General features: G+C 40.7%; 1 protein-coding gene across 1 annotated transcript; it reads left to right on the plus strand.

Moving 5' to 3' along the window:
- Positions 1–4,700: 4,700 nt before the first annotated feature.
- On the plus strand, positions 4,701–10,385 carry amer2 (APC membrane recruitment protein 2). Its single transcript, XM_062021163.1, has one exon. The coding sequence runs from the start codon at positions 4,824–4,826 to the stop codon at positions 6,810–6,812; it is 1,989 nt and encodes a 662-aa protein (XP_061877147.1). The 5' UTR covers positions 4,701–4,823; the 3' UTR covers positions 6,813–10,385.
- The last annotated feature ends 3,036 nt before the right edge of the window (positions 10,386–13,421 follow it).

Genomic DNA, 13,421 nt, shown 5'->3' on the forward strand with positions numbered 1-13,421 from the left:
ACACTGTGAACCCACACCAAAAAAGAATGAAAAACACATTTCTGGAGAACATCTGCACTGTAACACAACATAAACACAACACAACCATTACCCAGAACCCCATGCAGCCCTGACTCTTCCGGTCTGGATTATACACCCCCGCTACCACAACCCCCCCACACATCAAACCCCCCCCCGCCTCTCCTTGCGTTGGTTGAGCGGAAGAGTTAGTGCTACATGGGATTCTGGGTATTGGTACCGTCAGTGTAAGATGTGTGGCTGCTGAACTAGTACGGAAGAGTTAGTGCCGCATGGGATTCTGGGTATTGGAACCGTCAGTGTAAGATGTGTGGTTGATGATGTAGTACGCCTTGCTGTCACCTACGTGAACAAGCTGAAACTGTATCCTACGTGTGGTCAACAGGTACACTGTTAGGCCACCCTGTAGAGGGCGCCAAATGCAGTGTCCCTTTTGATATTCGGGAGTCTCCCGGGAAAAGTGAGAGGATTGGCAAGTATGACGCCATCAAGCGTCATTCGTTCAAAACTCGCGGGCTGCACTAACATCAAACGTCCACATTAAAGTGCGTGCCGGTGCGCGTGTCGGAGACCCCTGGTTAATATAGCACAAAGCATTTAAGCTCTGTATGCAGTGTTTTTCTTTTTAAATTGTAAATTTTTTTTTGTGGCTCCGATCACTTTCTTTAATTTGTGAAACTTGCCAAAATGGCTCTTGGAGTGGTAAAGGTTGCCGACCCCTGACCTAGACGTTGAGTCCGCGACATACATGGCGGAAAATAACTGATACAGTCTGCTTTGCCAGTCCAAACGCATTCGTCGTTTTCCTCGACGGCCAGGTAATACAAAGCACACACTACCTTTTTTATCACATCCACGGGAGCTCGCATTCTCCTTGTCTCTCCTTCGACAAATGGACAAAGTTTTTTGCTAAGTAGAAACACAGCTGACCCGGCCGGGCATTGGAAAATTCTCTTGCCGTCTGAGAAGTGTTGTATCCAAAATAGCTGCAATCGCTTTCTCTTAAGGTTTTCATGTGTGATTTCCACAAGCGTCTGCACATGTAGAGGCATGAGAAACACAGCATGTCTGGATGACTCGCCTCCATCTTTCTAGTGTTTACCTCCGAGTTACGAAACCGCTTTATTATGAAGCTGGCTGTGGCGCGTTCTTTCTGATGTCACTTCCTGTGTGGGGCGTGGTCTTTCTGGCGTAACTTCCTCCCCGAACTAACTTTGTAAACGATCAATGAGTCCATACAGCGCTAAGTGCCGGAGATTCAAGAATTACACGGCTGACTTATTTTGTAAAAAGTTGTCCGAGGAGGGGGACCTTAAAGGCTGGTTTAATGTGGCTGAAACGGGGTTTAGACTAAATAATTATTCGTTTAAGGGGTTAAACGACTTAGTGTAGACATGGCCTAAGAAGAAGAAGGGTTTTGGTTGTATTTTGGATGGAAAACATGTAAAATACTTTTTACTCTGAAAATCAGGAGCAGTCTTAAGGGGAGAAGGACTGTGTCCGAACCTGTGGAAAAATGGAGAAAGTAGAGCTCAACAACGAGGTTTGTGTCCTCTTCTACTGATGTTTTCCGCAAGATTCTTGAGTAATGCTGAAAGAGCATGAGGAAACCTAGGCTATGGTGTTTATGGAAGAGATTATGGAGGCTTGGAAATGTTTCTTTTTTGCTCATAATGTTAACCATATCCGTTTTGAAGTAATCATGGACCAGTGTGACTAAAACATGTGATTAAGTGATCAAAATATTCATTTTACATGCCTTCACCCACACTGTCTTTGCGGGGAAATGGGCTCCATTTATGTAGATAACGTCACACCAAGAGGGGGCGGCATATTGAGTTTGGCGATTGAAAAAGGGTGTTCCAAGTACAGTCAGTTATCTACCGATTACTCAAAAACTAGTTAATTATGGGAAATTACTGCCATATTCATTTTAAGGAGCAAAACATATATAACAGGATTTTGTTAGTGACATTTTGGTAAATTAACCTCAACACTGAGTTCAAACAACACTATGCAAAGTGCAACACGGATCAATACAGGAACCTACATTGTAATCCACATGAAGAGGTAGATAAAGTAACAAGCAGCTGATGCAGCAAAAGCATTTCATAACAAAAACAATTAAGTGTGTATGAATGAATTAATTAATAAGTACACTTCCCTCTCCCTCGGGACCATATGGTCTATTTTATGTCCAAAAGGTATAAATCTGAGCCCAACAGTGCTGAAATATTTATCTAACTCTATATCCCAGCTTAAGACTACTCATACTGATGATCAGCAGCAGCATGCTGGCTGCTTGGACGCTCTGATCCAAGCTTTTTTCCTGGCATGACCATTTTGTTTACACATTTTACAATTAATCCTAGATTTGGCCTCACCTCAAGTAGTACACAACATTGAAATATATTAAGAAGTATTCAGGCCCCTACAAAATTAAGAACATTGGTAAAAAAAAAAACCACACAGACACACACTCAATACTGAGTGATGCAAGTCATGCGGATAAAAAGCAATTGTAAGCTACGTTTTTTTCTTTTAGCGTGGCTCACATCAAAAGGATGCCACATACAGAAGTGTAACAAAACAAGTTTACCTTTTAGAGGAAATTGAAATGGATTAATTAAATTAAGTTGAATTTGACCCTCGTCTTGCATATGTGCACACTTACAACACATGTTTTAAAATATTTTATTCAACATTGTATTTAAGGTAGTGCTGTCAAATGATACGTTTTTCTAAATCGTGATTTTGTGTTAATCATGATTAATCACATGTTATTTACTTACTTGCATAATTTAAGTTAATTTAAAGAAGAACTTATTATTTGGACATAGATGCAACTTTACCGTCAGAATGTAATGCAGGAACATTTATTAAATGTTCTTAATACTTGAGCGTATGCATTTATTTGCTCAAAACTTGGTATCAGTTTTATCTAAAGTCCCATTTGGGTTTATTTTGAAGTGAAATTTGAATTTGTATGCATTGACCTGATCATTGTCAAGGGAAGCGAATGATATTTATATTATATCGTTATTTTTCTCTAGAGACTCAAAGCGCTTTATATAGTGAAACCCATTATCTACATCTTTAAGCTACATTTAAACCAGTGTGGGTGGCACTGGGAGCAGGTGGGTGAAGTGTCTTGCCCAAGGGCACAACGGCAGTGACTAAGATGACGGAAGCAAGAATCGAACCTGGAACGCCTCAGGTTGCTGGCACGGCCGCTCTACCAACCGAGTCACTCCGTCCCACTGAGCATATAATAATCCACGCCGCCTTTCAGGTAACCATCCACAGATATGGTAAAGGAACATATATGGTCAAAATACATTGCGTGATTAATCTGTGTGTATACATGATTAATGCAATATTTTTTGTGATTAATCACATGAGTTAACACATTATTTGTGACAGCCCTAATATAAAGCAAGGAATTATTATTATAGTTTTAGTTTTCAGAAAAAATTCAGCATAATTGATTTATGTTATGAGAAAAAGCCCCCTTAAGCAGTACTTAAACGGGCAAAGGCCCGCAAAGTGCCTGCAACACCCCAGCACCGGGGGGTGACAACTCTTAGCGGAGGAGGATCACTAACGCTAACTACAACCACAACCAACTGTACACTTGTGACACTAACAACAGAATTAGATGCAATACACTATTTATACATTTTCAGTATATTTATTTGAATTGAATTTGAGTTGGATATAATATATTCTATATAATATATTATATTTTTTACATGTTTTTTTGATTAAAAACTATTTATTATTGTTATGGCAAATATTGCACGTCAACGCAACTCCAAATATTGCTCTCTTATGAAGCAAAAAAGGTAACCAGAAAAAAATACTTAATTACTTAGTATGATTTATTGAATTTCTTTGACACACAGTTGACAGCAATACAGTACAATACAAATCAAATGTTCTTTGTTTTCCCTCACTTCCAAATGGCCCCAACATGGTGTTGCAATACACAAAAGCAAACAAAATCATCAATCATCCACAATTCAACCACGTCTCAATCGGGGCCAAACTGGGTGAGATCAGTCTCCTTTACATATTTTAAGAAAGCACAATACGATTATATTTTTATGAAATATTTGTAACCGCATTTTACATTGCATCCATCTATTTTCTATACTACTGTATATTATAGTATTATAGTATATATATATATATATATATATATATATATATATATATATATATATATATATATATATATATATATATATATATATATATATATATATATATATATATATATATATATATATATATACATATATATATATATATATATATATATATATATATATATATATATATATATATATATATATATGTATATATATATATATATATATTATAGCATTATAATATCCTCATTAGGGTCGCAGGTAAAGTGGAGCATACCTTAAATTCATAATTTTAAGACCTAGCATCTAATGACTGTTTTAAAAAAAAAAAAAGCAATTGTGCGCCATTGACTGGGAGTGAATGGGGGGGAGGGAGTGGAGGACAGACACTGGCACCCCGCCAACGTTGACGAAAGCTGCTTAGCCCACCCAGTTGCCATGGATACAGTGAGGAGTAGAGAGAGAGAGGGAGGGGAGAGAGAGAGAAAAGCAGCAGGCAGGCGATAAAAGCAGCCAGAGTGGGAGTGAACGAGCTGTGGGAAGCAGAGTGGACAGGGAGAGAGAGTGGATGTCCAGCCAGAGAGAACCAGGAGGAAGCAGTTAAAGTGCTAGCAGGAGGTCACAGAGTTGGAAGCTTTAGATTGCTACACAATGGAGGTGCATACAGAGTGTGCAGACCCTCCCGCAGCCCCTCAATGTGACCCCCAGCCCACTGGGAAGATCAACAAAGCTGCCATGAAGCTCTTCGGAAAGCGACGGACTGGCTCTGGAATGGCCAGCTTCTTCTCCTTCAGGAACAAAGGAGCCACGCTGAGTGGGACAAATGGGAATTCTGACACCGGGATTTCGGTGAATGGGAATGGTTCAATGTCATCCGTCGAGCTGGTGAGGAGCAAAACGCATGATGGACTCACTGGGTCCAACAATGACACTGATGCACAGAGAGGGGAGGGGCTGGAGGTAGGGACTGTGAGGTCGCTCAGTAAATCGCTAAGTTTCTTCTCTCTGCTACGACGTGGTAGTTTTAGGTCAAGTGAAAATGGTGGCGGACTTGTGCGGAGAGGGAAGGGCTTGAAGGGCTTTTTCAGCAGCATGCGATGGCGACGTAAGGACAAAACAAACGAGGGAGACGGGGAAGAGTTAGAAAGCCAGAAGGACAGGGATGTTGCTGTCCCTGAAAGGGCAAAGGATGTCACCCTCACCCTTGAACCGACACCGCATCATCCCCGAGAGGATCATGGGAAGACAGAGGCAGAATGTAACCCCCAAGCAGCCAAGGCTCACATTACCAGTGTTTCTCTGACGCCCATACACTGTGTGCCAGGCCCATCTGGTGAGCCAGATTCCCCCTCTCATTACAAACCCACTGACTCGCCTTTGCACCCAACTACCAGCGATGCAAAAGCCTCCGTTTCTAGCCTCACCCCCTCCCTCGCCACGCCCCCCTTGGAGCGTTGCAGCGCAGGTGACCCACCATCGGAACCCTCGGTGGACCGCCTGTGCTCGCATCTCTTCAACGACGTCACATCCCTCAAGAGCTTTGATTCACTCACCGGCTGCGGGGACATCATTGCTGATGCAGATGAGGAGACGGTGGGTAATGGGGGCAGTGGTACCAGTAGCAGCAGCAGCGGGGGAGGCGGTGGCGGCGAAGGGGGAGCTGGTGTGGTTAGGCCACGGGGTGTCACCAGCGCCGCCACTCTCTGCTCCCCATCAAAGGCCTCTATACCGTCTCAGTTGGCTCAACCAATATTCACTGCATCTTCTTGCCAAGTGTCAGCTTCTCTTCCTGCCCGTGCCCGGGTCACGTCCACCCCTCAGCCACCCCCAGTGGGCAGTGGAGTGGTGGCCTATATGGGTGGCGGGGAGGAAATGGCAAGTCCAGAGGGAGTGGATGATGCAGACATGCAGGGGCTATGGCATATGTTGCCTTCCAACGGGGACAACTCCCCTGCTCTTTCCCGATTTCACCAACCCTCCTCCATCACCTCCACTTACCCCCTGCGCAACCTTGACGCCATCAACAGCCATCAACCATCAGCCAAGCTACCCCAAGTGAAGTCTTTGGGTCTCAGTAAGATTCCTGTGGTTGGTGGAGCAGGAAGTCGGGCGACAAAACCCTACCTACCTCACAGTCGCAATCCAGCATCACCTGGGGAAAAAGAACCACTCAGCGATGAAGGTTACTGGGATACACCCTCAGCAACGCCCACAGCAACACCTGTTGAAAGCGGGCTACAACACAAACACAAGATGTCCCGCGACAGCTGCTCTGGAGACCACCTGTACGACCTCTATAACGAGGGCGACGACGACCAAAACAGTTCTTCCTCCTTGTCAACCGAATACAAACTCAGTCCACCTTCTTCTTCGTCCTCCTCTTCCTTCCGGTCCATGAAAGGCAGCACCAGTCTTCCCCGAGAGTCCAAAATCCCAGTAAGCGCCAGACAAACAACACCCCCGCACTCTGCGAGCCAATCAGCGCTGTCGTCCGTCCTGGAGGCTGAATCCTCGCCGCCAAAGACCCAAGCACCCCCTCCCACTCGCACCAGAATCCCCGTATCCAAGGTACCCGTGCGTCGCTCCGGAAACAAACCTAGCGCCACAAGCAGACTTCCCACTATTGCCTCTAAGAAGTAGCTTCAACTCAATCCCACGCCTCCATGAACTCGAGAGGCTGACCCTTCCGTGCTGAGCCAAAGGTTTTTCCCAGCCAAGAAAAATGTTGCGCTGTGGAGTTAACAGCCTAGAAATTCCTTTCAAATCTTAAAAGCGCCCTTTTCAAAAAGGCCAGAACAATGCAGGCTTGTTCACCTGGGAGAAGTCGCAAAGAGACACCAACAAAACTTGGATTACTTTGAAAGCTGACCCTGACAATCCATGAACTCTGAGAAGTTCATCTTGCAACTACCTGGGAAAACTGAAAGTCTCAGGGTCTGATTTGAAAGCAAACATAACCACAGCTGCTCTTTAAAAATACTTTATGAAATGATCAGTTTGGAACAGAATGACCTTTGAATAATTTGATTTTAGAGCCAAAGTGTCATTACTTAAATACTGTATTGACCTGAATGTAAGACAGTATTTCAGTCTGAAAAAAAGAGAACTTTTCACAGAGCAGATCTGAGCTTTCCTTTTCCTTTGGAGAGTGGTAACTTTAGATAAAAATGGGTACCTAATTTGGCACTCTTATAGGTAACAACCGAAGTCCATCGATACTACGTAAATGTAAACGGTGCTATTTTCAATACCGTGGTTGCACATGACGTCACATCCGGTTGCGTACTCGGCACCTTCTTAAGCACTTGGCCGGGAAACAAGCATTCAAGCACTCAGAGCGGACTACAATTACAATTTTCTATGTCAACAAAGCAAGAGGGAGGCGTTCAAAAGTACAGTAAGGCTCCACTTTTCAAATGCTCTAGCTCGATGCTAATTTACATTGGATTTGCCATAGACATGCTGCTGATTAGCATTACGATTTTACAATGTGCTTTCGACACCTACAAATATGGTAATGAAAACTACAACTAAGATGCACAATGTAATACATTTTTAACACGTTGTAGGGCTCAACAAAAGACTAAACTGGCACATTCAACTCAATGGCAAAGACTACTTCCTGGCTAAGGCAACACACTGTAGTCTATACCCTACTGCCATCTAAGGTCTTGGAATTGCAACTGCTTGCAAAGTCTACTATATAACACTTGCAAATGAGACACAGACGTGTAAGAAAACAGGATAACAACTATACAGCACAGTTCTGTGTTAAATGTTGAGGAAAAACATTTTATATTTTTTCAAACAATTAATATTTACTAACACATTTCAACACAGGTACCAAAAATTGGTACCTATTTGTATCGATTCTGAAGGTCCGGGAATTGGTACCATATCAATTGAAATATGAAAGGTACCCATCCCTAATTTTAGACAATGACGATTATTTGACCCTTTACACAAAATCATGTGTAGATAAATAGTGGTAATTGTTTATTAATGGTGACTTTTACACTTGCACAAATCAGCATGTCTAAAAACGGTCGTCTTATGTTTAGGTCAAAACAGTAAAAGAAGAATAAAAAGAAGCCATTTTAAAAATTGTTTTATTATGGATTTGACTAAACATCTGCATCTCTTTGGGACTTGGCATGAACTTTCAATTGTGGATGGCCGGTCTTTGATTTCTGCACTCCCACAAAACCAAATGCATTATGGGAGGTTTCTTCAATCTCTGGGATTTATGACTTACACCGGTGGGAATGTCAACATTGATGATATTGTAACCACACGCTAACACGACAGGCACTCCCCTCTGCATGCAGGGCTTACACATGCAAGGCACAAAGGTCAGGGAACTCACTCTTCAAAAATTTTTTCTAGCGCCACTGAATGACTTTTGCAAAAAACAATACTTCTATATGTAGTGCTTTTTTAAATATCCTATCTGCACAGATTTAAAACTGTGACTACTCCAGCTTTCTAATATCCTTTCTGCTAACATACTGTAGATGTGAATGGTTCACAGGGTGGCATCCTTTCTTCCTGAATATCCTTTTTAAATAGGCTGTGACCCCAAAATAGCAAATATTTCTATTGTTGGACCGATACCCAAAAAGCCATGATGTGTTGCTGGATAGGTAAACACTGTAGAACCCAAGGAGCTACTGCAGGTGTGTGTAAAACTGAATGTAGCTTGACATCGCTGTAGATCAATCAGATCATATTTTTTGTGTGTCTGCAGACTTTTTTCTTCAGTCTCTTTTTTTATAGGATCAGGACAAACTCTTTTGCAATTTAATAGCATTTTGGTTCCTCTGCCCTCGGTTAAACTGTGGGCTTTTGAAATGCAAAGTCATTTTCTCTGCTCCAAGGGGTCATAATAACCCTTCCGTCTCACTTAAAAGTGTAAATATTGATCCACTCCAGGTTTGCATACCCTTTACCTCCTTGACTGTAAAACACATACTTTAGCTTTACACCATTTCAGGGAGGTCAGTAAGGAAACAAACATTATTTGTCATGTTTATTTGTTTAGTATGAAAGCCCTTTCACTCTGCTTTTAGTGGGTTTTTTGAGCGATGTTAGGGGCGGACTTCACTTTACAGTGTTTCTACTCAAAAATGTGGTTATTCCACCACAAAGGCCACAGAGAAAAATTTGAATTATTTTTTTTTACTTGGTACCACCTCAAGGAATATGTATACTTTGCTTTACAAGTGCCCCCGCATTTACAAGTGATTTTTAATGAATTGATAATGAAAATATTTTAAATAAATCCATACATTTGAACATTTATTTTATTCGTACAGCACATGTCATTGATATATTTGTGATTTTATTTTAAATAAACAATGTCAAATGATGGTGGTTATTTTTTAATAGCATTTGATGGAGCCCACGTAGCACAGTTTGAGAATATTCACTTATGTTGTTATTCTTCACATTCTGGCATCACCTGATTTTTTGGTTTCCACAAGATATGACTTGTTCTGTGAAGTGATCATTTGTTCTGCCCTTATCGCCTACAAATATGTAATGCTGCAATGCAAAAGCACAGTTTTCTTTTTAATTTGTTTGCTGTGAAGTCTCGCCACTTTTCATATTTAATGAATAAACGTGTTTGCTAACTTCTAATGCATGATTATTTTCGCTCTTTAAAACTGTCAGCTTTTGTTGACTGTCTTCAGTATGACATTGTTATGACATCGCACTTATAGAGAAATCCCAACTTGTCTTTTTGAGCAATAGGTCAAGTATACTCATTGATTACCTGACTAAAAGTCTGACATATGGCGCCAGCTGATTGATGGAATGATCAATGGTATTATTGCAAGTTTCTGTTGTGGTGTCGGTGCAGCGTGAGGCAGAATTGGTGCAGTGCAAATCCCTTTTGTAATGGTGCAGCAATCCCTCCTTTCTCCCCTCTCTGTTCAGTTTCGGCACACTGAGGTTTATGTAAAAACCTTACGTAAGACCATCACTTGTACCAGCCCATCACATCAAAGCTGGAGTGATGGAAAATGCGTGCTGCAGGTTTGCACATGAGCATCCTCATCTGCTTCTAAGTGTTCTTCATTGTGTTTGTGCTCGGAACCTTCTGTTGTTGGTGCACGACAGGTGGCCTTGGGTTTGGTGTTGACAACAAAGCGGTTTTGCAAATGACTGAAGTGGACAATAAGGGTGGGAGGCAATAAAATAAAGTCAAAGTTGGTTCAAGTGTGTATTTTTAGGTCTGGGTAGCAAATATGCGATAATATGATTTGCAACTTTGATCTGAGACTCTTCCAAAAAAAAAAGACTGTTGGGACAATGTATACTGTGAAAATTATGTAGATGATGCATATGGTAATTAAAAGTTAAAGTTAAAGTACCACTGATAGTCACACACACTAGGTGTGGTGAAATTAACCTCTGCGTTTGACCCATCCCCTTGTTCCACCCCCTGTGAGGTGAGGGGAGCAGTTAGCAGCAGCGGTGGCCGCGCTCAGAAATAATTTTGGTGATGTAACTCCCAATTCCAGCCCTTGATGCTGAGTGCCAAGCAGGGAAGTAATGGGTCCCATTTTTAGAGTCTTTGGTATGACTATGAACTCACGACCTACCGATCTCTGGGCGGACACTCTAAATTATTTTAATACTTTCGAGATGCTTAATGACAAACATTGTCCATTGAAACAACTTAGTAAGAAGCAAAAGAAAAACAATCAACCATGGCTGACAAAAGAACTGAAATATGACAACTTAGTAAGAAGCAAAAGAAAAACAATCAACCATAGCTGACACAAGAACTGAAATATGCTTGCAACAAGAAGAATACATTGTATAGAACATTTATAACACAAAGGCAGAGGCAGAAAAAAAGTACAAAACGCACGAGAACAAAAGCTAACTTGCATACTACGAACACGCAGGAAAGAATATTAAAGTCAATTATTGGACCAAAACAAAAGCAATATGAGAGCAACATGGGGTATCCTAAACAGCATGATTGAAAATCATGCTAAGAAGGATTTTTCTTCTCAGAAGGAGATGTAAAAAATGACAATATGAACAAAAGTAGATGAAAGCTTCAATAAGTACTTTGTGAACATTGGACCAAATCGGGAGGAAAAGATTCCAGATCCTGAGTCAGTTGAGGAGTTGAATGACACAATAGACAGTAATCCCAATCCCAACTCTATGTTCCTCAAAGGTGTGACAAAAGAGAAAATAATCAATATTGTGAAAAAATTTAAATCCAAGAGTTCAACAGATTGTAGCGGAATTGATATGGAAACGATAAAAAAGTTATTTAAGAGATTTCAGAACCTTCAACATATATCAGCAACCTATCATTTCAAACAGGCAAATTCCCAGACAAAATGAAAATGCAAAAGTCGGAAATATGTGATGGATTACATTGCATTGTATGCATGTTCGAAATAAACTGAAACTGAAACGCCTAAAACAAACAAAGTGGAAAACATTTTCCCAATTTTAGGGTTACTGTTTACATCTATCTGAGTTGGCCCTGTGATGAGGTGGTGACTTGTGTGCAGCTGAGATAGGCTGCAGCACCTCCCGCGACCCCGAAAGGGACAAGCGGTAGAAAATGGATGGTAGTTTACATTTGATTTGAACTCGTTTGATCTTTGTTGTATGAAATTTGTTTTAAAATATGTCATAGTACTGAAGAAGGAAATATGACTAAAACATTGATTTGATCATTATATTAAACAAACATTTTAACATTCAGTAAAACAGTAACATGCTATTTTAACATAATATGAATTTATATTTCATTGTTATTATTAACATCATTCGTAGTTGTAGTTGTATTTGGGTGAACAATATTTTGTACAATTATTTGTATTATACTTAAAAAGATCTAAAATGTTAAAATGACTAAAGTGTATAATGGTAATGTTAAGATTAAGATGAAAGATTCAAGTACCAATGATTGTCACACACACACTAGATGTGGTGAAATTTGTCCTCTGCATTTGTCCCATTCCCTTGGGGAGCAGTGGGCAATACACACATTTTCAACATTTCTAAACGTAGTACTAGTATGATTACTACTACTACTACTACAATTACTACTGCTAATAATTATAGTACAATCTTAACATGTTACATATTAGGTGTCATTACTGCATACAGTAATTGGATGTGTTACCAAACAATACAAATAATAAATATTGACACTTGTAATCTATAATGTAATAGTTGTGTATTTTACAATTACAATTTGCAATTGTATACAAACTAAGGTTGACAGTTTCTATTTCAACTTGTCCAAAAAAGAGTAGGAAAAAGCACACCTTATTAAAATCCCACCCCTTCTCCAAATAACAACAATTCTCAGAGCAATATAGATCTAATTTTGTTCAATCCTTGTGTTGAGTATACACCACTTAAACGTTTTTACACAATTGGATCTCAAGGCGAACCGCACAGATGAACCCAAACCCGAACCCCGGCCGCACATGTCCAAAAGTCCAGTGCGTGACGCCCCCCACACATCCCACTGCCCCCCAAGCATCCAGGCAGGCGAAAAATCCAAGGTGTGCCTACCATAACTGGTCGAACAAAACTACTAGCTCTGTCAGTATTGGCACTTCGAACAGTCCTGTTCGTCTTGAGGATCCTGTTCGTCTTGAGGATCCTGTTCGTCTTGAGGATCCTGTTCGTCTTGAGGATCGATAGTCATCGATCCTCAGTTCCTCGCCATCGCAAGGGACCAGACCGACCTTTCCCGGGGGAAAATGGCTACTAAGCCCAGAGCTCCATTGAGCATCACCAGCAGGCAATTGATGTCTGGCTGCCCAAACCCCTAACTAGGAAACAGCGAAACATGCAGAAAGCACCGAACAACACCCAGGGACATGCAGCCACAAGCCTAGAGAAGGCCAGGCCATGGCGCAGTCCACGTCCATCCCAAAGTCCCACCCAAAAACCCAACAATGCAAACAATTGTATACTAAAATATGAATTCAAATGTATATAATGTTTGAAAACAAGTTTCTCATAATGATTTTTATAACAGAAAAGCGAATGTGATTATTATATTAGTTGTAATTAGTATTATGTTAAACAAAGGTAACAGTAATTTACAGTTTTGACATAATATTAATGTATATATTATCGCGACCCCAAAAGGGACAAGCGGTAGAAAATGGATGGATGAAGGGATATTTTTTATAATTAATAACATTATTATTATTATTATTATTATTATTATTAGTAGTAGTAGTAGTAGTA

Source organism: Entelurus aequoreus, linkage group LG15, assembly GCF_033978785.1.
Source record: "Entelurus aequoreus isolate RoL-2023_Sb linkage group LG15, RoL_Eaeq_v1.1, whole genome shotgun sequence".
NCBI lineage: Eukaryota > Metazoa > Chordata > Actinopteri > Syngnathiformes > Syngnathidae > Entelurus > Entelurus aequoreus.